The sequence below is a fragment of the Microcebus murinus genome, chromosome 24 (genome assembly GCF_040939455.1).
Source record: "Microcebus murinus isolate Inina chromosome 24, M.murinus_Inina_mat1.0, whole genome shotgun sequence".
Classification (NCBI taxonomy): Eukaryota; Metazoa; Chordata; class Mammalia; order Primates; family Cheirogaleidae; genus Microcebus; species Microcebus murinus.
In genome coordinates, this window is record NC_134127.1 from 20091578 (window position 1) to 20113153 (window position 21576).

Sequence of the window (21576 nt, forward strand, 5' to 3'; positions counted from 1 at the left end):
TGAGGACTTCCAGGATTTATTTCACGCTGAGGGTGGCGGTGACGTGATGACAGAGAAGGAGGTGGTCCGGGAACGGAAGCCGGGAGGGAACTAGGGCGGAAGAGGACCAGGGCCAGGGTTGTGTTCGGGTCCTTGCCGGGGCTGGGGTTCCGATGTGGTCCCCGGAGCGGGAGGCCGAGGCCCTGGCCGGGGCAGACTCGGCAGGCCTACTGCCCCCCGAGTGGGAGGAGGATGAGGAGCGCATGTCCTTCCTGTTCTCCGCCTTCAAGAGGAGTCGCGAGGTGAACAGCACCGACTGGGACAGCAAGATGGGCTTCTGGGCGCCGTTGGTGCTGAGCCACAGCCGCCGCCAGGGGGTGGTGCGCCTGCGTCTGCGGGACTTGCAGGAGGCCTTTCAGCGCAAGGGTAGCGTCCCGCTGGGGCTGGCCACCGTGCTGCAGGACCTGCTGCGGTGAGGGGCGGGCCGGGGCCGGGCGGGTGGGGCGGGACCCGGTCCTGTTCCTTGACCGTGCACTGCGCCCAGCCCAGGAGTCTGGGTCAGAGTAGGCGTCCAGTGTTCGTTCAGTGAGCGAAAAAGGAAGAAGATAAGAAAGAGGCTGGGGGACAGAGGGGGGACCTGGGAGGAGATTGAGGGCCAGGATAGTCCGATCAGATGTATTCCGGACAGTGAAATGAGAAGCCAGCCTGGCAGAGGTGAGAATGATTTGTCTGAACTAGAATCCCGTTATGTAGTTATTTGTAAGGGCCTCCAAATTTGAATTACTCTTGGAGCAGAAGGTCTACTAGATAGGATTTAGTGAACTAAGGAAGGTCAGAGCTAGGAAGAGGACAGTCGTAGGGAAGAGGCTTGTGAGCTCTTGCATCAACCCATGGCACAGGTCATGCGTCTGGCTTGTCCTTGGCACAGGCTGTTTGGAGCACAGAGGACATGAAGGGGAGGAGGAAAGCTTTACTGAGTATCTTGGTGCCTTAAAAAGGTCTGTAGGTGGTATCGTGTGCTACAGGTGCAGTGTTTTGGAGGTACCTAAGGAGGTAACATTGATATCTAATATTTGTACACACTTCACAGTATGCAGATACCTTGCATACACCATTGTGTCTAACCCTCTCAGTACCTTATGGAGAGGTTATAGAGTTATCCTCAGCAGACAGAAGAGGAAACTGAATCTCAGAGAGGTCAAGTGACTTACTCAGGGTTACACAGCTAGTTAGAGGTAATGCCAGGACTGGACCACTGGCCCTCAGATTCTAAGTCATTTGCACTTCACACTGTACATTATCACTGAGATCAGCTTAGCCTGGTACCTCCCTCAGTGAAGGAAGGAGAAAATCGACTCTGATGTGTTTTTTTGTTTTTTGTTTTCGCTTGCCGCTCTTGCTGATTAAGAGGTCTACCTTCTCTACTTTTGTTCCCAGTACTTTTTCATTGTTTGACATTGATGTGACAAGCCTTTCTGAACTTCTCCTTTCTGAGAAAGTGTACTGTGGAAAAAGTTTTAATTCATGCCTGAAGTGGGGGGCAGGGGAAACAGTAGCTGAAGAAGTCAGTAAGGGACAAGACCAGAATGAGCCTCCTTATTGCAGAAGGAGATCGTCTTCCATTCCCAATCCAGAGACCTGCAACTGCTCTATATCTCCTCTCCTGACTGCTGGCACTCTACTGAAGCTTCCTGGTGCTGGCCTGGATCTGGCACCTGAAGGGTTTATTATATGGGGAGATATTTCTCCATGGAAGCAGCAGAGCATCATGGTTAATAGCTTTCTTGGTGGCCAACCAGCCTGGAACCAAAACTTGGCTCTGCCATTTGCTAAATTATGTGGGCCTGGACAAATTGTATGCTGTCTTTAATAAGCCTCAGTTTGACTAATTATAAAATGGTGATAATTGAACCTAGGTTTATTGTGAAGATTTGAAGAGATATTCCTTATATAGCCCTTAGCATAGTGACTGGCCCGTGGTAAAAGCAGTTAATAAGTTTAGCTGCTATTTTTACTACTGTGCAAAACTTAAATCTCATCCCCACCCTAGCTTAGGAATAGCAGAGAGCCCTTCCTCTGTATGTCTCTGTATCTTTCTTATGTTTTATACTTGACAATGATCCATTATTTTCTCTTTATTGTTTTGAGCTCCGTTTTTCAAAGGAAATCTCAATGTGGGTCTGGTAGCCTCCTGTGCCTCTGTACAGTCTGAGTGGAGCGCTTGTATTTTGCAGCCTGGCAAATCCTGGTTTAGATTTGGCCTCTCTCCTTCCTTTCTCAGTCCCTCAGTTGTCTCATTAGTTAAAATGCTGATAACACCACCTATCTTACAGAAAGAATTATTGTGAGGCTTAAGGCTATAGTATAAACCATGCTGTGTATCATATAGCTGGCACAGCGTAGGTTCCTAATAAATAATAGTGATGATGATGGTGATGGTAAAATTCCTCTCTTGGAGTTGGGAGGTGGGGTGGGGGAGGGGGCTAGAATGGGACATTGCATTAAGTGCTGCTAGATGCCCTTTTCTTTCTTTCCCCCGCAGCCGAGGAGAGCTGCAGCGGGAGTCAGACTTCATGGCCAGTGTAGACAGCAGCTGGATCTCCTGGGGGGTTGGGGTCTTCCTGCTGAAGCCTCTCAAGTGGACTCTTTCTAACGTGCTGGGGGAGAATAAGGTCCCAGCTGAGGAGGTGCTTGTGGCTGTGGAGCTGCTCAAGGTGGGTGCTCAGAAGGGGGTGTCGGGGTGTGTTCTGGTGTGATAGCAAGGCCCTTCACGTTCCTGTGTACATTTTTAGAAAAAGACTATCTCTTTTACATAGTGACATAGTTGATACCTGAGTTTATCTGACCTCTCTTCTACTATGCTTTGTTGCATTATTTACTTGTTAGACTTTGACATTTCAAGGGGGATCCTTTGTCTGGGAATTGTCAGTAACAAGCAATTAATTATTTGCTAGTATTTGTTGGGATTAATGATAAGCTATAGTTGAGGAAGTGCATTGCCTTCTGTGGTTTACTGATAAAAATTTTGCAGGATTTCTGAGGACCTTGTGGCTTTCAGCTTTGCCTGCCCCTAAATCAGCAAACTGGGCCCAGCTTTCTACTTTCTGACTATACACTTTCTGCTTCCAGCTTACTGATGGCCTGCCTGCCACTGTCCTTGCTCTTCTGCCTTGAAGAGGCCACCAGGGCCTTGGTCCCTTCATACTGTGCTGGTCAGTCAGCTTCCTCCTGGCCTGGCCTCCCCTTCCCGCCCAGCCCAGATTGCTTGGCCCATTGCTTGGCTGACTTTCCTTCACATGTCCCTTGGTTGATGCCAGGAGATGCCCAGCAGATCCACAGCCTTAGATCAGCTGCACGGTCTGCCATCCCTGCTGGAGAAAATCACCGTCACCCAGACTGAGGCCCCCTTGGTGGCCCCCAACTGTAGAAGACCCTGAGAGCCACTCAGCAGCCCAGCTTTCTTGTCCTCTCCCGTTCCTACACACTTGTTCCATTCTTTGTCCTCTTTACTGCCTGTGGGCACTTCACAGAGAGGGTAGACTCTCCTGAGTCAGGCCTGCAGTTTTCTATCGCTCACCCAGCCTAACCTCCTCCGCCCCCCTCCCCCACACTCAGGTTGCCTGTCCTTTGTCCCATCAGCTTGCCTCTGCCCTGCCTGTCAATCTCCCTCTCTTGATGCCCTCCTTCTTCAGCCTCCAAACCCACCCAAGCTTTTCCTATCACACATTGTCTCCTGCAGTACCTGGGCCCTGCCTGGTATCTGCTATCACCTTATTGATCAAGCTTTGTCGTCACTGCTTCCTCACCTCCGATTCACTCTGTCACCCGGTGCAGACCTGCTTCAGCCACCATTGCACCAAAACCGCTACAGCTGGGGTTGTGGGAACCTTTCTGTGTGTGTGTGTTTACGACATGGACTGAACACTGAGTGGCAGAAGTGTATTGTAGACTCACAGACCGAGCCTGACCTCAGGGCCCTTGCATAGCCCCAAAAGCTTCCACATGGCTGGACCAGTTCATGATTCCCACCCCCACCCCAAGAAAAGCACTGGTTTCTCCTCACCTCGACAGACCCCAGCACACTCTGCCTCAGATTAAAGCGACCATTCTCTCTCTGTCCCCCAGGATGTTTGAACAGACCACATTTTCATCAGGGAGACCCCCTTCTTCCCATCTACACTCCATCTCCCCACACAGGTGGTTAGTCCCCCTACCCAGTACCCGGAGCTCCGGGGCTCAGTCAGGGTCCCCGCAGAGACTGCAGTGTGGTTTGCGTGGTTCTGGGCCAAGCTCAGGTCCTCTTTTGCAGTCCTTTTGCAGCATTTGCAGTATTGCCCATGGGCGGAGAAACAGAGCAGGCAGAATTGGGAGGGAATTCAAATGCCATCTCATCTACCCTCCTTGGTTTGTGACAGGGTTACTTAGGACCAGTGGTGGTGACTGGTCGCATTGGCCAGGCTGGAAATCAGGCCTTATCTCTAGCTCACAGCTCCTTCTGCTACACCTGCAGTTCCTTGGGGAACCAAGGCCAGGGAGAGGTAGAAACGTGAAGTCCCAGATCAAAGTGCAAGCTAAGAGCCGGCTAGCTCCCCACGAGTCACGTGCCTCGTTTCATACACAATCACTCAACTTTCCTCCAAGGTTTTAAAAAACATAAGTCCTTTTTCTTTTTTAAAAAGCCACTACTTTAGGGAGGTTGGGGTCAGTGTGTCCCTGCTCTTACCTTGTGTGATCACAGTTTTGAAGCTCAGGGTCAGGGCTCAGTGTGTCCCACGGTGGTGACCAGGGCCCGTAAGCCTATTTTGCCTCTCCTGCAGGAAAAGGCGGAGGAGGTGTATCGTCTGTATCAGAGCTCCCCTCTCTCCTCCCACCCTGTGGTGGCCCTTTCGGAGCTGAGCGCCCTCTGTGCCAACTCCTGCCCAGACGAGAGGACCTTCTACTTGGTGTTGCTGCAGCTGCAGAAGGAGAAGAGAGTCACGGTCCTGGAGCAGAATGGGGAGAAGGTATGGAAGTTCATCTGTTCATTCACTGACTCAGTAGTGACTTATTAAGTGTATACAGTAGTCCCCCCTTGGCCAAGGTTTTGCTTTCCAAGATTTCAGTTATCTGTGGTCAACCACAGTCCAAAAATATTAAATGGTAAATTCCAAACATAAACATAAGATTTCAATTGCATATCATTCTGAGTAACAGGATGAAATCTCACAATATCCTGCTCTATCTTGCCCAGGACATGAATTGTCCCTTTGTCCATTGTATCCACGCTGTAGACACTCTCTGCCCAAGAGTTACTTAGTGGCTGTCTTGGTTATCAGATCAACTGTCTTGGAATCACAGTGCTTATGTTTAAATAACCCTTATTATATGAGTAATGGCCCCAAGGCACAAGAGTAGTGATGCTGGCAGTTTGGATATGCCAAAGAGAAGCCAGAAAGTGCTTCTTTTAAATGAAAATGTGAAAGTTCTCGACCTAATAACAAAAGAAAAAGAATCACATGCTGAGCTTGCTAAAATCTATGGTAAGAACGAATCTTCTACTGGAAAAATTGTGAAGAAGGAAAAAAAAAACCTCATGCATAATATGTATATATAGAATTCAGTCCTATCTGAGGTTTCAGGCATCTGCCGGGAGTCTTGGGATGTGTCCCCCACAAATAAGCGGAGACAGTTGTACCTACATGCCCACCAGCACTCTTGCTTGGAAATTTCTCAGCTTTTATGGTAGGGACAGCAGTAATTTGTCCCTGTCCCTCAGATTGTGAAGTTTGCCCGGGGCCCACATGCCAAGGTGTCTCCTGTCAACGACGTGGATGTCGGGGTGTACCAGCTGATGCAGAGTGAGCAGATTCTCTCGCGCAAAGTGGAGTCCTTATCCCAGGAGGCAGAGAGGTAACTTTTACCCCTGTGCTGGGCCCCCCACCCCCCACCTTACCTGGCCCTCAGAGCCAGCAAAACATTGGTTATCTGTAGACTCTTAAAAAAAAAAAAAGGTTGTTGTTAGTAGTAAAAGTATTAACTGTTCAATGCAGAAATCATGGAAAACACAATATCACAAAGGACAAAAAAATGAGTCTTAATGCCCCCCCAATGAGATTACGACTGTGTGTTATGTTTATGCTCTTCTGTGCCAGTATTCATTGGACCATCAGCCAGGCATTGTCTCTGGGACTCAGGGTACAACAGTGAACAAGACAGGTCTCTGCCTTCACAAGTCTTTGTGGGGACTCCTCTTCCCTTCAGGTGACTGTACCAGGGATCCCTGTCAGGGCGCACGAACACTCGGAAAGGAAGACGTAGACACTGGATTAGAAAGTGTTCACTCTATCTTAAAATGGGAGAGATCCAGCTTAGTTGGAAGGCAAAGGGATATGTCCAAGGTCATTGTTAGTGTTAGCAATCGATTTCCTGTCTCCCAAAATGCGAAAATGTATGTGAGGTGCCCTGTTTTCGTGTTCTCTCCCTGTGGATTGAAACAGCTCCTCCTTAGTCGGTTTGCCTTCCCTCAAGCCTGAGCCGTGTCTTGACTTGCTGCAAGAGTTTGGCAGTGGGCTGATGGGCATCATTTCCCTTGCTGTTGGCTAGAGTGGGTTTGGTCTTCAGATTTCAAACCACCTTAACTAAGTGCTGTTCTCAGGGACCCTTGAGGACCCTGCCACTCCCATCCTGTGGCACTGTCATCTCCATCTGTCCCTTTGTTTCACAGGTGTAAAGAAGAAGCCCGCCGGGCATGCCGAGAAGGAAAGAAGCAACTGGTGAGTTCTCGTCCCCTCCGCCATGTAGCAGTGTCTTGGGCCGCAGGGAGAGGTGCCCAGCAGTTCAGAGAGCAGCCTGCAGCGGGCTCGAGGGGACAGAGTCTGCAGGTGGTCCAGGCACCCCAGCTGATTTTACAAATGAGAGGGTAGGAGGCGTGGGGTGGACTTACTGTCTGGGAAGGGCTGTCTTCCTTTTGCCCTCTGGCTTGTGCAATCCAGCCCTGACCTAAGTCTCCATGCCCCCTAGGCACTGAGGTCTCTCAAGGCCAAGCAACGGACGGAGAAGCGCATTGAGGCCCTGCATGCCAAGCTGGACACTGTTCAAGGCATTCTGGACCGGATCTGCGCCTCCCAGACAGATCAGATGGTAGCTGCTCCCTCCCCTCCAGCATGGGCTGGTCTCTCCAGCATACACCGCTCAGCCCTATGACTGTGGCTTTGCTGTTTGGAGGGCACCTGGGTTCTTTCAGGATGTGGTGGGGTTGCCTTTGCCTTTCCTGGTGGGAAGTTTGGCCCCAGTGCTCGTGGGGTGAATTGAACTTCGGTTACAGAAAAACCCCAAAGCTATCTGTTGGAGCTGAAACTATATATATATATATAAAATCTCCAAGCGTTTATAGCCAAATGTTTGTCATTTGCACTAATAACTTTGCTTTCTCTTTAGGTATTTAATGCCTACCAGGCTGGGGTAGGAGCACTCAAACTCTCCATGAAGGATGTCACAGTGGAGAAGGCAGAGAGCCTTGTGGATCAGATCCAAGAGGTACAGGAAGGAGCCAGGGAGGGGCACACACAGAAGGAAGTTATAGGGGACAGATTTGACTTTGTTACATGTCCTCTTTTCCCAAACTTGACATGTTACCTTGTGAACTGAGGGAAGCTTTCCTTGATTCTCAGATGGGGCGGTCTTGCTTTGTAACCCTAGACATTGAGATGCTCGGAGCCCCCATTCCTAGTTCCAGGGCTTGTACTTGTCTCTTACAGCTCTGTGACACCCAGGATGAAGTTTCTCAGACTCTGGCTGGTGGGGTAACCAATGGCTTAGGTGAGTGAGTTGATGAGATAGATGATGCTCGCTCTCTTTCTTCCTTTCTTTCTAAGAGGACATCGCTTCCCTGTTCTGTGGTTTCATCATGGATTTGCTTCTCCTGGTGCAGGGAGGCTCCTCCCGGCAGAGCTGACCAGGGGCTTTTCTGTAGGAGCAGTAGGAGGGAATTGCCATTTCCTCCTCAAGAGGCTGTGCTAGTGACTCCGGGGTTTCTTATTCACAAGGCTTCTGACCAGAAGATCCTTCTTGAAGGGCGAGGGGAGGCAGTGTCCGTTCCATGGGGTTAGCAGAGCACACCTCCTTGATGACTTAGCTCTATAAGGAAAAAGAGTATCTGCTTGAAGGCACCCTCTGTCTCCTGACTTGCATGATATTCTTAACCTGCAAGGACGCTTGGCATTTTTTGTAAAGCTCAGTGGATTTGGTAACCTTAGTCTTGGACTCATTAATGCGTTTCCTCCTGGAGTTTGTGTGTTCTGATGTCATCTCTTCTATCCAGATTTTGACAGTGAGGAACTGGAGAAGGAGTTGGACATCCTCCTTCAGGACACCACCAAAGAACCTTTGGATCTGCCCGACAACCCCCATCAGACGTTTTATACCAACAGTGTGCCTAACCCTAGGATCTCAGATGCTGAACTTGAAGCTGAACTTGAGAAGCTGTCTTTATCAGAAGGAGGTATGGAGCTGCTTTCCACGGTTGCCGGTGTGCAGGTGGCCTTCTAGCTAACAGAGCCTGTGGGTCCCAGCCCAATGACTCGATTTGCTGGGGTACCAAAGCCCTGTAAGGGAATTGGGGGTTTGTTACTTATTTTAAAACTCAGTCCCTTAAACACTAGGATGCTTTCATCTTAAAGATTTTCTTGTTGTAGTGTTCAGTCATTTCTTCTTTCTGCAGGTTCCATCCCAAGCAGTAAATCTCCGAAAAGGCAATTGGAACCGACTCTCTAAAGCCATTGTAGGGACCCTCATGTGAAGGACCCTCATGTAAAAGAAAGACCAGGCTTGTGTGTGTATATAGTCATTTAAATGAGAAGCTCTTCACAGTTCGTGGGGAAGAGGAGGAAGGAGAACCACTCTGATTTATCTGGATGCTACTACCACCTACTACAGGACAGATAGGATCTCTGGAAGCGTTGCCCCGCAGGCGTGCTCCCAGCTGGTGTCATGGACCTGCCTTCTCATCTTACTAGTGCCACACTTTATACAGTTGTGTGTTTGACCCGTCGTCTCTCATAGCCTGCAGTTCTTGTCATTGGCTCAGTTAGGTTTGTCTTCACCCACCAGCTTTGTTCCAGCCCACGAAGGTGAAAGATTTGCAGCTTTGTCAAATCAAAATCAGTCCCCCTACCAGCAACCCCCATGGTCTTTTAGAGGGGTTTATTCTGTCCGTAATGTCAGTTAAATTACTTACTCCTGTCCCACCTGATTTATACTGGTAATGAGAAGAATGAGACTCAAATACTTAAAAGTTTTGTTTGAGGGGACTTAATAGCTGCTATTTTATGGAGAAACATACAATGTAAAAGATTTTTCTCTAGGGTTACCAAAATCTCCAAGTGTTCAGAAAAAAAGGTCACCCAGAGTGGCTCAGAGGTGTGACAGCTGGGAGGGGGCTCACGTGGTTGGTGGACACCGCCTCTTCCATCTTATGCAGAATGAGATCTGCTGATGGGGAAGGGGTTATTCTGGGTCTTTTGCACTTGGGTGGGGAGAGGCCCAGGTGACTCTAGGGCCCCCAAGATGTCCAAATCCTATATGCTTTTTTAAAGAGGCGAAATTTTTGCCTTGGCCCCATCATGAGTAACTTAAATTTAAAAGTATGTATTTATTTTCCAGAATGAGCCACACAACACTACACCTCCCCTTCTTGAGCCTGGCACACAACAACAGGATCTTGGTTTGAATCTAGAAAACATTTTGCTTTTAGCCCACTGCTCAGGGCAGGGGGTCTGCGCCAGGATGTGCAATAGACCGGGAGGTCGTGCCCTTCTGCAGGGTCCGCGTGTGCTTCCCCTGCCGGCTGTGCACCGCCCCTGCCTCCTGCAGTCCCACCTTTCTGCTTCCTTTGAGGAACTGGGGAGAGTATGGTGGGAGGACAGGCAGTAGAGGGTCATGACAGCCACACTGCCACTCTGCCGCCCAGGAGCAAGGATATCTGCCTGGAGCCCTTTGCCCTGTCCCTCCCTCCTACCCCAGGTGGGTAGAGCAGAGGAGAAGAATTTGCTCCAGGCCAGGAGCACAAATCACCGGTCTGGTCAATGAATTTCTCTCCCACTGGACCTTGGGAAACGGAAATGTTGGGGGTGAAGAGAAACAATCACTATTTTTTCTTTTTTACCTGGTAAATAATTAAATGAAAAAAAAAAAAACAAACCAAAAACCGAGCACTTGTCCTTGTCTCTTCTTTAGGTTAGGATTAGTTTCTTGTTCCTTCGTGCCTTTCCCTACCTCAACCTCCAGCTTATAAACTCCTTGGTTCTTTCTCTTAAGGCCACAGGAGAATGGAGAAAATATCTCCAGATCTTTTCTACATTTACGTACAATCCATAATATAGTTTCACAGTATATAAATTAAAGATAGAATACAAAGAGAAATTGACAAATCACAATAACAGTGGGGAATTTTAATACATTGTATTCTAATAGTGTGATATCAACTCATAGATCAAGTAGACCAAAAATTAGAAGGATATGGAAGACTTGAACCACATAATTAACAAACTTGATTCTCCCTGAAATATCTTCAACTCTCTAACAGACTAGTCACTTTTTTTTTTTTTTTTTTTGTGCAGCATGAACTAGTTTACAGACTAGTCACTTTTTAAGCATATATAAAATAATTACAAAAGTTGGCCACGTATAATACTAGGACACAAGGCAAGTCTCAACAAATACTAAAAGATTAATAATTGTGTTATGCATGTTCTTTGGTCATCATTCAATTAAGCTAGAGACTACAGGAATGGGGTAACAAACAAAACGTTTGGAATTATAAAAACAATTCTAAATTACTTGGGTCTGTCTCAAAAAAAAAGGGCAAATTTATATCCTTACATGCTACTATAAAAAAAAAGAGGGGGGATAGATTGAAAATTAATATGCTATTAAAAATTTTAGGAAACCTATTAGCAAAGTAAAAATTTTTTTTTGAGACAGTCTCATTCTGTTGCCCGGGCTAGAGTGCCATGGCATCAGCCTAGCTCACAGCAACCTCAAACTCCTGGGCTCAAGCAATCTTCCTGCCTCAGCCTCCCAAGTAGCTGGGACTACAGGCATATGCCACCATGCTCGGCTAATTTTTTTTTCTTTTTTTTTAAACAGCCCACAATTTTATTACTATCACACGAATTGACTGATTTGTCATAGGATCTGGAAATCACCAGTATCAGCATCAAGGTCGCTGTCCTCAAACTGTAATTTTTTTTTCTATATAGTTTTAGTTGGCCAATTAATTTCTTTCTATTTTTAGTAGAGACAGGGTCTTACTCTTGCTCAGGCTGGTGTTGAACTCATGACCTTGAGCGATCCACCTGCCTCAACCTCCCAGCGTGCTGGGATTACAGGCGTGAGCCACCACGCCTGGCAGCAAAGTATCTTTTTAAGTAATTCCTGCATTATCAAGTTTGGTTTATCCTTGTTTATCCAGGGTGGTTTAATATCAGAAAATCCCCTCATGTCATTGACAACCAAGCCACCAGCTACGGTCATGTGGGTTGTCAGCTGAGCTGCCAGGTGTCAAGGTCGTCCATTAAGACAAGGAGCCAGGCTGGGAGGAGCAGTGGAGTCTTCACTTTCTCAGGGCAGTAGCATAGGCAAGAGACTGCACAAGAAAGGATGCCAGCTCCCCACTGTCCCATTCTCCCCCATGGAACCGCTCAGTGAGGGGCAGATGAGCCAGCCAAGAGGAGGAAGAATCCTGAACAAAAAGCTCTTATGGGCTCTCGATGTGGACCTGTGGGCCTCGGGGAAGGGGCTGAAGGCTTAGAGGTGGTAAAGTACTAAGTGGGATTGGAGAGAAGTGTTTTTAATTCCCACCCCTATCCCCACCAGTGATCTCAGAAGAACCTTCCTTCCCCATAAGCAGCCTTGTGAATAGAGGAGCCCTGGCCAGGAATTCAGATGCTGCTGGTACTCGGGAGAGCATGGCCAGGCGGGGCTTCGGCTGAGCCCTTGCCAGCCCGCAACTCCCCCAGACTGTAGCTGCTGGCTGTGTGTCCAGTCTCCTGCAGGGAGGGCAGCCTCCACCGCCAGGGCTGCCGGGCAAAGCCTTTGTAATTGCCTCTGGTCAGGCCTGGAAAATCCACACATGGGGTTTTGGCCTAGAGCCAGACTCCTCGCAAATTCTAACACATTCTAATTTCACAGATTCTAACCTGCATATGGGCATCTTGCTAAAGGATTGCATGGGACTGAAATCCAATTCAAGTTTTGCTGCCAAGCTGTGGACCCTGGCACGGGGCTGCGTCTGCCTGGAGGAAGGAACGCTTTTGTCTAATTTCACACAAAGGTACCGTGTGGGCTGCCGATGGCCCTGTTCACATCAACAGATGAAAGAATAACTATCTTACCCAGTCCTCGATCAGTGCAGAAGAGCATTGATAAAATTCAATGCCCATTATGGTTTAATAAGAGAAATCAATAAACTAGGTCTAGAAGAGAATCTTAACCTAATAAAGCATATCTAATATAAATCTCCAGCAAACACCATAAAGAAGAGACAAGGCTTAATGTTCATTTTTTTTTTTGAGACAGAGTCTCACTCTGTTGCCCAGGCTAGAGTGCCATAGCGTCAGCCTAGCTCACAGCAACCTCAAACTCCTGGGCTCAAGCAATCCTTTTGACTCAGCCTCCCGAGTAGCTGGGACTACAGGCATGCACTACCATGCCCGGCTAATTTTTTCTATATATTTTTAGTTGGCCAATTAATTTCTTTTCTATTTTTAGTAGACATGGAGTCTCACTCTTGCTCAGGCTGGTTTTGAACTCCTGACCTTGAGCAATCCCACCTCGGCCTCTCAGAGTGCTAGGATTACAGGTGTGAGCCACCATGCCCGGCCTTAATGTTCATTTTTAATCATTTTCCCTCTGGCCCCTTAGACCCCACTGGGGCCACAGGCTGTCATTTGCGGTTGGCACTTGAACTTGGGAAATAAAATCTGGGTTTGGAGGTAGCGTCCAAATGCCTGCAAAGTCATGTCGCTGTAAGGGGACATTGGTGGAAGCCTGGGAGCTGAGATGAGGACAGTCCTGAGCCCCGAAGCCCATTGGGGAGACCCCGCTCACCCAATCTGGGTTCCCAATGCTCTGGCCCTTTAAGAAGGGCTAGAACTCGGGAGGGGCTGGGGCCCTGGTCTCCTGGGAACTGAGGGACAACAAAAGCAGCAGAGATTTGGGGAGTGTGGTGGGGACCCTCCCCAGCTGGGGTGACACACAAGACAACGACTAAGGCCAATCAGGTACAGCAGAGGCTGGGATGGATGGCACAGTCCCCTCTTAATGGCCTGGCCACCTCTGTCACCTCCCCTTCTCTCTTTTCTTGGCCCCGCTCTGCTCTCTGCCACTCCCGCCACCTTGGCTCCACTTATGGACACGGTTCTTGCTTATAAGGGTTTCTTAGTTGATTTCCTTGACTTTGTGGGTTAAAAAACAAATCAAATATTCTGCAAACAATGATAATTTGATCTCATCAAATTTCTAAGCTTTCCAGATTTTATGTCTTTTGGTCAACTGGCTTTTGCTAAAACCTCTAGAAAAATCGCACATGCTAGAGGTGCTGGGAGATAGCCTTGTCTCTTCCTGAATATAATGTGGGACATCTTCTTCGACCATGAATGTCAAAGCATAACCCAGAAACAGTTAGTTCGTGGGGTAACCAACTCACAAGTACCCTAAGGAGGCAGCCATTCAATTCTTATCAAGGAAACAGGCAAAAATCAATCAATCAATCAACTAATCAATCAATCAAGGAGGGAAGGAGGGAGGGAGGATTTATAGGGGGAAAGGGTGCCAGCCTAGGAAGACTGAATGTTGGTTTTCTAATTAAGGTGATTAGTTGGAGGCTGTCAAAGAGGCCAATCTGGGCAATTTGTTCTGGAATAGATTGACTAGATCATTAGAGGGGGGAAAATTCAGTTATATATGGATTTTACAGTCTTGAGAGTGCAGGACACATGACAGGCTGGCTCCAAACAGTGGCTGTCAGTCCAACACTTGGCATCTCCCCCCCAGGATCACCCATTTGTCTGGGCAGAATTTCTATGAGAGATAGACTTCCATTGTCACTGCTAGTTTGAGAATATTTATCATTGCCATTACAGTTTATAGAATTTTCTTGTCTTAACATTTGCCCTTTAGGATTCTACAGATATTGTTCCATTGTCTCCTGGCATTGAGTTGCTAGGAAATTCTGCAAGATACATAATTTTTTCCCTTTGTATTCTGCCTAAATAATGATAGTAGTCTTTTTTTTTTTTTAATCCCTGGGGAAAATAAGCTTACCATAATCTGTATCTGCCTTTTATTTATTTATTTATCTTCTAGAACACCATTTTACTTTGCTAAGCCATTCTAATCTGTAGGTTCACATTTTCTTTTGTGGCATTTTAATTTTTTTTTCCTGTTCCAACAATTTTGTTTTCCGCCTCAGGTATACCAATTATCCATATATTAGATCTCCAATGCAGGTTTCTGTATTTATATTTTTCTTGAACTGCTTCAATCTCTCTGGCTTTTAAAAGAAATTCCATGTAAGGCCGGGTGCGGTGGCTCACACCTGTAATCCTAGCACTCTGGGAGGCCGAGGCGGAAGGATTACTCAAGGTCAGGAGATTGAAACCAGCCTGAGCAAGATTGAGACCCCATCTCTACTAAAAAAAAAATAGAAAGAAATTAATTGGCTAACTAAAAATATATAGAAAAAATTAGCGGGCATGGTGGCGCATGCCTGTAGTCCCAGCTACTCGGGAGGCTGAGGCAGGAGGATCGCTTGAGCCGAGGAGCTTGAGGTTGCTGTGAGCTAGGCTGATGCCATGGCACTCTAGCTTGGGCAACAAAGTGAGATTCTGTCTCAAAGAAAAGAAGCTCCATGTAGTTTTCTATGTGGAGTTTTTCATGTCTGAGAGTAGCTTTTATTCACAAATGACTTCTTATAGTTATTTAGATGTTGTTGTTTTATAAAAATAATAAATTTAAATACCTAATTTTCATTAGGTTTTACATTTCAATGTATAAATATTATGCTTTTGTTTATATATAATATATTATATATTATTATATTATCTATATATTATATATAAATTATGTATTAGATATATATTATATATAAATGAGTACAACTTAGGTAAACTCAAGATGATAGAGCAAATTTTACTTAAACATTTGGTCCCAGTTTTATTTATATTTAGTAAGTTATTAAACATTTCACCTGCACTTATAAATTTCATATATCTGATTTTCTTTTTTTTTTGAGACATAGTCTCAGTCTGTTGCCCAGGCTAGAGTGCTGTGGCATCAGCCTAGCTCTCAGCAACCTCAAACTCCTGGGCTCAAGCAATCCTGCTGCCTCAGCCTCCCGAGTAGCTGGGACTGCAGGCATGCGCCACCATGCCTGGCTAATTTTTTCTATATATATTAGTTGGCCAATTAATGTCTTTCTATTTATAGTAGAGACGGGGTCTTGCTTTTGCTCAGGCTGGGTTCGAACTCCTGACCTTGAGCGATCTGCCTGCCTCGGCCTCTCAGAGTGCTAGAATTACAGGCGTGAGCCACTGCACCCCGCCTGATATTCCTTTTTTTAATTGAAATTTTTATTGAGAAAGTTATAGGGCCCCCTGCAATTGTGAGAAATAACATGGAGAGATCCCGTGTACACTTTACCCGGTTTCCCCCAAAGGTAACATCCTGCAAGCTGTAGTACAATATCACAACCTAGAATCGACATTAGTACAATCTACTAATCTTAATCAAATGTTTCCAGTTTTACTTACACTCGTGTGTGTGCATATCTAGTTCAATATAATTTTATCCCATTTGTAGGTTCATGTGTCAACCACTGCTATTTAAGATACTGAACACAAGGATCTTTCCCAACTCTTTTAGTCACCTTCCCACCCCTCCTTCCTTTGGCATCTGAAGTGGGAGCTCCTCCTTTCTGCGGGGTGGGGGAAGAGTTCTGGGTCCCCAAGAGACCTCTGCAGACATTGTCCTGGCTGGGAGGGGAGGAAGTGCCCAGTGGCTGCTCCTAGTGTTTCATGGATACCAGTGCTTCATGGATACCAGGAGGATGGAGTGGCCTCACCATCTCTAGGTGGGGTGAAAACCCTGCTGTCCACGAGGCCTCCTCTGACACCACCCCCATAGAGAAGGGGAGGGGGTGCCTCTTTAACGCCAGGGACAGGTGCAAGTCCAGGTTCCCCATGGGTCTCTACTGACATCGCAAGGAAGGGGGCTCCTTACTGCCTAGAGGGACAGACCTCCAGCTTCCTGCTTGGCCTTCTCTGACATCATCTTGGCGGAAAGGTTGCAGTGCTCGCTACAACCTGGTGAGGGCGACAGTCTAGGCGTCCCTCTTGGCCTTTGCCTGTGTGGGTGAGGACGCTGTGTGTTTGGGGTACGGCAGTCATTGTTGCAATGTCTTCTGTCCTGCTAGGCTGCCCCTTTCCTGGCTCTCTGCCTAGAGAAAAAGGGATTTTGTTGGAGTTTTGCTTTTTTTTGTGGTTTTGTGGTTTTTTTTTTTTTTTATTATTTCGGCATATTATGGGGGTACAGATTTTAAGGTTTCAATAAATGCCCATTTCCCCCCCCCAGTTTTGTGGGTTTTTGTAAGTCCATATCTCTTGGTGTTGATGAGTTTGTGGCTTTAAGTTCCAGGTCTGGGGGTCTGAGGCATAAAAAACCTAGGGGACTTCGCATTTTGTCGTTCCTTGGATGCTGAGGGCCCTAGCTGGACTGCTTTCTTTCAGGATCTTATGTTTGTTTTATATATAACATCCAGGATTTTAGTTGTATTAAGTGGAAAGCATAGAAAAAGCATGTTTACTTCATCTTCCCAGAAGTCCTGATTTTCTTTTTAAGCACATCAAACGAATCACCCAGCAGCTTTGAAGCAAAACCTTCCTACGTGCTGTACTAATAAACAACTGTCATTGATCTAAAATATTGTAAAACCAGTTCTCTTTAATATTATAACACTGTTTACAAACTTAGTCCAGTTCTCTTACATCTGCCCATTTAAAATTGTAAGTCTGATATCCATTTTACCTTTTTTTTTTTTAAGACAGAGTCTCACTTTGACACCCGGGATAGAGTGCTGTGGCATCAGCCTAGTTCACAGCAACCTCAAACTCCTGGGCTCAAGCGATCTTACTGCCTCAGCCTCCCGAGTAGCTGGGACTACAGGCATGCGCCACCATGCCCAGCTAATTTTTTCTATATATTTTTAGTTGGCCAATTAATTTCTTTTCTATTTTTAGTAGAGACGGGGGCCGGGGGGGTTCTCACTCTTGCTCAGGCTGGTTTCAAAATCCTGACCTTGAACGATCCTCCTGCCTCAGCCTCCCAGATTGTTAGGATTACAGGTGTGAACCACCGTGCCCGGCCATTTTACCTTTTAAATTAACCTAATGCTTTAGAGCAGGCATCCTCAAACTACGGTCTGCGGGTGTTTTTGCCCATTTGTTTTTTACTTCAAAATAAGATATGTGCAGTGTGCATAAGAATTTGTTCCTAGTATTTTTTAAACTATAGTCCGGCCCTCCAATGGTCTAAGGGACAGTGAACTGGCCCCCTGTTTAAAAAGTTTGAGGACCCCTGCATTAGAGTCTCTAATATGCCAAAACCACGTGAACATTACAATGACTTTAAATAACAAACATAAATGGGACATTCTTAAGCTTTACCCTTCTGGGATGGAAAGACGCTTAAACATGAAGAGAACAATTGTCATCTCAAGCAAGCTGAGGTTATTGGGCAGACAATTCAATCCTGTATTACCTTCTCTGGTGGGTTACAGCTGCTTAGAGTGAGATGTGAGACCAGGACACAGACTCTAAGGATGCAGTTGCCCAAGGTGATCTTGCGCATGGCAAAGAGAGTTGCACTCGGTCGTTATTTAGGGTCACTGGCTGCAGGGAACTCCAGGTCTACCCCTTCAGCTGGGACTGTTTGCAACCCCACATCCCCTGGCTTCAGTGCTTTCACCATCTTTCAATCACGCCTCCCATTCTGGGTGATATTCAATAGCACACATCCGGGCTGCTTTTCCCCCAATTGGCTCCAACTAATTTATTTAATTCCTGACTTCTGTGTCTGGCTATTAACCATGGGATTTTTTTTTTTTTTTGAGACAGAGTCTCACTCTGTTGCCCAGGCTACAGTGAGTGCCATGGCATCAGCCTAGTTCACAGCAACCCCAGACTCCCTGGGCTCAAGCGATCCTCCTGCCTCAGCCTCCCGAGTAGCTGGGACTACAGACATGCGCCATCATGCCTGGCTAATTTTTTCTATCTATTTTTAGTTGGCCAATTAATATCTTTCTAGAGATGAGGTCTCGCTCTTGCTCAGGCTGGTCTCGAACTCCTGAGCTCAAACGATCCGCCCACCTCGGCCTCCCAGAGTGCTAGGATTACAGGCGTGAGCCACCACTCCTGGCCTGGCCACGGGATTAAGACAATTCTAATGACATTCTACAGATAGAGAGTCTTAATCTCATTTCAGAGCAGGGGCTGCCTGGCAGTCAGATTAGGGTCCCAACCCTACACTTCTTAGCTGGGCGACCCGGGGCCAAACCTCATTTTATCTCCCTACAACATGGGCAATAATTTTCATCTGAAAGGGCTGCTGCCAAGATGAAAATGCAGTTTGTTTGGCAAGCTTTATGCAAATAGTAATTATCTTGGTTTTCGTAAGCCTTTACTCCGTGTGGCTGATATGTTCTCAGCATTGTTGGCGCTAGTTTTTGCTGTTCCCGTGATTGCTTCTTTCACGACTTTCCTGACAGTTCCCTTTCATCTCAACCCATTATCTATCCATTGAACATGGAAATCAGGCTTTCTTTGACTTCTTTGAGAGTGTGAAGCACTTGTTAACTGAAATTTTCTTCTGTTTTCTCAACAGTCTTCCAAGATATTCTTATCCTGTGTCTTTTTTCCTGATGTGCTCTTTCTTCTTCTTTTCTGTAGCAATTCTGCCTGTCCTCTATATTGCTTTTGTTGTGTCTACTTGCCTTTTAATTGGGACCATTCTACCCCCACCTGCTATTTACCCCCAAATAATGTGGACAGATGTGCTTCTAATTCCTTCCCCCCATTTACCTGGCATCCCTAGATAACCTTCATCCACCGCGTGGGCCTGGGTGCTGGAACCTTTTTATCCTGTTTGGCCTCTGAGTTACCTAAAGAGGGTGTGGCAGAAACTAGATTCCTGGGCAGCCTTCCTGTGAGGGCTCATCTCTCTGAATTTGCCGAACACCTGTATGTTGAACCAGCTCTCAAGAGGCAGGGGCTTGGATTTTCTTCCTGGGTTTTGGGTTTGTTCCTCCATTTTGGGGAGAAACAGTCACTCTGTTACCAAAGCTGGGCCTTTGTTTTCTGGGCCAGCATGTGTTTTTCTCCCAGGTCATATCTGGTCATCTCTGGCCCATAGGTGCTAAGTGGACTTGCCTCTCAACCTCCTACCTCCGAGCAAGGGAGCCTGGTCAGATAAAACAATGCCACTGCGCCAGCCCCCACTTCCATTCAGCCAGCGTGGGGAGCGGGTGGGGCTGGCAAAATGTGTCTTATCTTTTTCTCCATTTCTCTGTCCCCAGTTGACTTTTTGAGGGACAGCCCTTCCTCCCTCATCCTGCCTGTGTCTTACTGCTGGACCCACTGAGACTGCCCCGCCCCTGTACCAAAACCTGTGTCGTAAGTGCCCTTAGCTCAGGGCCCGGCTTTGCTGTGAGCTGCTCTGGGCTTCTGGATTCAGGATGGCCAAAGGCTTACATTTAACATTTTTCAGGGAACAGGAGAATTTCAGCCATGGTCTCCTAGAGTACACATAATATCCCACCCAACAGACTGTCCGATGGCAAGAATTTCAGGCTCCATTTAAGGTGGATGCTGGCATTATCCCATGACAGTGCCTGCCTGACCCAGTTACCCACAAGCCATCACACCTTGTCAGTGACCTTGCCGTGTGAACTAAGACGTCTTTACAGGCTCCATCAGTGAGGGAGGAAGGAAGAAGGAAGGGCAGTGATGGGCAGAGGGTGCCGAATACTTGGTGTTTGGAAACTTCCTTCCTCCTCATTCCTCTGTTAAGTCCCTGGGGAGGTGAGTGGGAAAATCTAGCACTGCCACTACCTAGCATGTAGTATTTAATGGCTGCTCAGAAGTGCTTGCTTAACTTAAATGATCCTAGAAGACAGTGTGCCGTCACTGGGGGAAAAACGCAGAGCTGACCTTGGAATCCGACGCACCTTTGCTCAAAGCAAGACTCTAGAATTTAGTATCTATGCAACTTTGGACAAGTTATTTCACCTTTCTGGGGCTTGGTTTTGCAGGGAATGTAATACCTAGTCGCGTCGCTGTGGGAGAAGCGGTGACGTTTGTGTTAGTGGCAGGTGCACCCAACCCCCCTCCACCCCCATAGATGACAAGCACGCGCCCCTCTCCCGTTTCTGCAATAACTCCCCCAGGCCGCGCGGTGGCGCTGTGCCTCGCAGAGCCCCGGGCCTCTCTCGGGCGCGCTGGCCCCCGGGGACCCTGCGGGCGGCTGCGACGCGCAGGCGGCCGCGGTGAGCGCGGCGGGCTTGGGGCGCTCGCCTGGGCCCCTGGCTCCCGGCTGGGGAGGGGCGGCTGGGCGGCGCAGGGCAGGTCCCCGAGAGCCCGTGGGCGCCGGGGCGGGTGCGAGGCCACCCCCCGCGGCACTTCCCCGGGCGGGTCGCTGAGTAGGAGCCCCCGGGCCATCGACTGGCGGGGGGCCCGGGCACGTCACTTCCCCGCCGCGGAGCCTGCCTCCTCACTTGCCAAAGGAGGGACCTTGGACCAAGAGGTCTCCAGGGCCCTTTCGGCACCGGCTTGCGGGGTCATGGCGGGTGCAGGGTCTGTGCCCTGATCTGCGGCCCTGCCCGCCTCCCCTGCAGGCTCTCCCACCTGTCACCCTGGCCCTTCTCTGCCTGGACGGTGTCTTCCTCTCCTCAGCCGAGAATGACTTTGTCCACGGGATCCAGGAGGAGTTGGACCGCTTCCTGCTGCAGAAGCAGCTGTCGAAGTAGGCTGGTGTGAGGGCGCCCGCCCTGCTGGGAGGGGCAGGGTCTCTGGAGCCACCTGTGCCCCTCCCCCTGGTAGTGCATCCCAGGGAACTGGCTGGCAGCTGGCCCTGACCTTGCTGCATCTTTCCTTTGTAATTCCCAGCACCCCCCCCCCCACCCCAGATGGAGGGGCCCGACTTGGGGATGGGGATGAACCAGTGGCTCCCTGTGACCACTCTTGCCCAGCTCTTCTGCAGTCCACCCGGGACCCAACGGGGCAGGAGGAGCCTGCTGTTAAGCCACAATTAACCTGGGAGTGGACCTGGTAGAAGTCCGGCCTCAGGGGCTAGACCCGGACCCCGGCTCAGCGCTCCTTCCCATCCCTTCCCAGGGTTCTTCTTTTTCCCCCACTCTCCAGTCGCCTCCGGTACCTGATCCACAGAACAGCAGAGAATTTTGATCTCCTGAGCAGCTTCTCTGTTGGGGAGGGCTGGAAGAGGAGGACGGTCATCTGTCACCTCGACATCAGGTGTGTAGCCTACCGCCATGGATGGCCCTCAGCAGGT

The 21576-nt window shown here is 48.1% G+C and overlaps 2 protein-coding genes across 6 annotated transcripts in view; both read left to right on the forward strand.

Annotated features, from left to right (window-relative positions):
- Positions 1–21576, forward strand: part of R3HCC1 (R3H domain and coiled-coil containing 1) — a 193043-nt gene that overhangs the window by 165410 nt on the left and 6057 nt on the right. For 2 of the 3 annotated variants that reach the window (XM_075997206.1, XM_075997208.1), the window contains exons 2-4: positions 20525–20554; positions 20903–21030; positions 21402–21539. In XM_075997206.1, coding sequence (XP_075853321.1) covers positions 20525–20554; positions 20903–21030; positions 21402–21539 — 296 coding nt within the window. The remainder of the gene's footprint in view (positions 1–20524; positions 20555–20902; positions 21031–21401; positions 21540–21576) is intronic. The other variant, XM_075997207.1, reaches the window with a different exon arrangement.
- CHMP7 (charged multivesicular body protein 7) lies at positions 60–9006 on the forward strand. Of its 3 annotated transcripts, none has more exons than XM_012739343.3 (10): positions 60–451; positions 2522–2693; positions 4797–4982; positions 5735–5868; positions 6683–6731; positions 6979–7098; positions 7396–7494; positions 7716–7776; positions 8279–8458; positions 8678–9006. In XM_012739343.3, exons 1-10 carry the CDS (start codon positions 153–155, stop codon positions 8728–8730), a joined length of 1353 nt encoding a protein of 450 aa, XP_012594797.2. In that variant the 5' UTR covers positions 60–152; the 3' UTR covers positions 8731–9006. The 3 variants fall into 3 exon arrangements, with proteins under 3 accessions (XP_012594797.2, XP_075853324.1, XP_012594798.2); XM_012739344.3 differs by having other exon boundaries at positions 134–281; XM_075997209.1 differs by lacking the exon at positions 7716–7776.

Bases quoted from the DNA above. Each gene is read 5' to 3' on its own strand.
- CHMP7 (XM_012739343.3), top strand. From the start codon at position 153: ATGTGGTCCCCGGAGCGGGAGGCCGAGGCCCTGGCCGGGGCAGACTCG. The intron at 6,732-6,978 runs GTGAGTTCTCGT...CATGCCCCCTAG, and splicing joins GAGAAGGAAAGAAGCAACTG to GCACTGAGGTCTCTCAAGGC. The intron at 7,777-8,278 runs GTGAGTGAGTTG...TCTTCTATCCAG, and splicing joins TGGGGTAACCAATGGCTTAG to ATTTTGACAGTGAGGAACTG.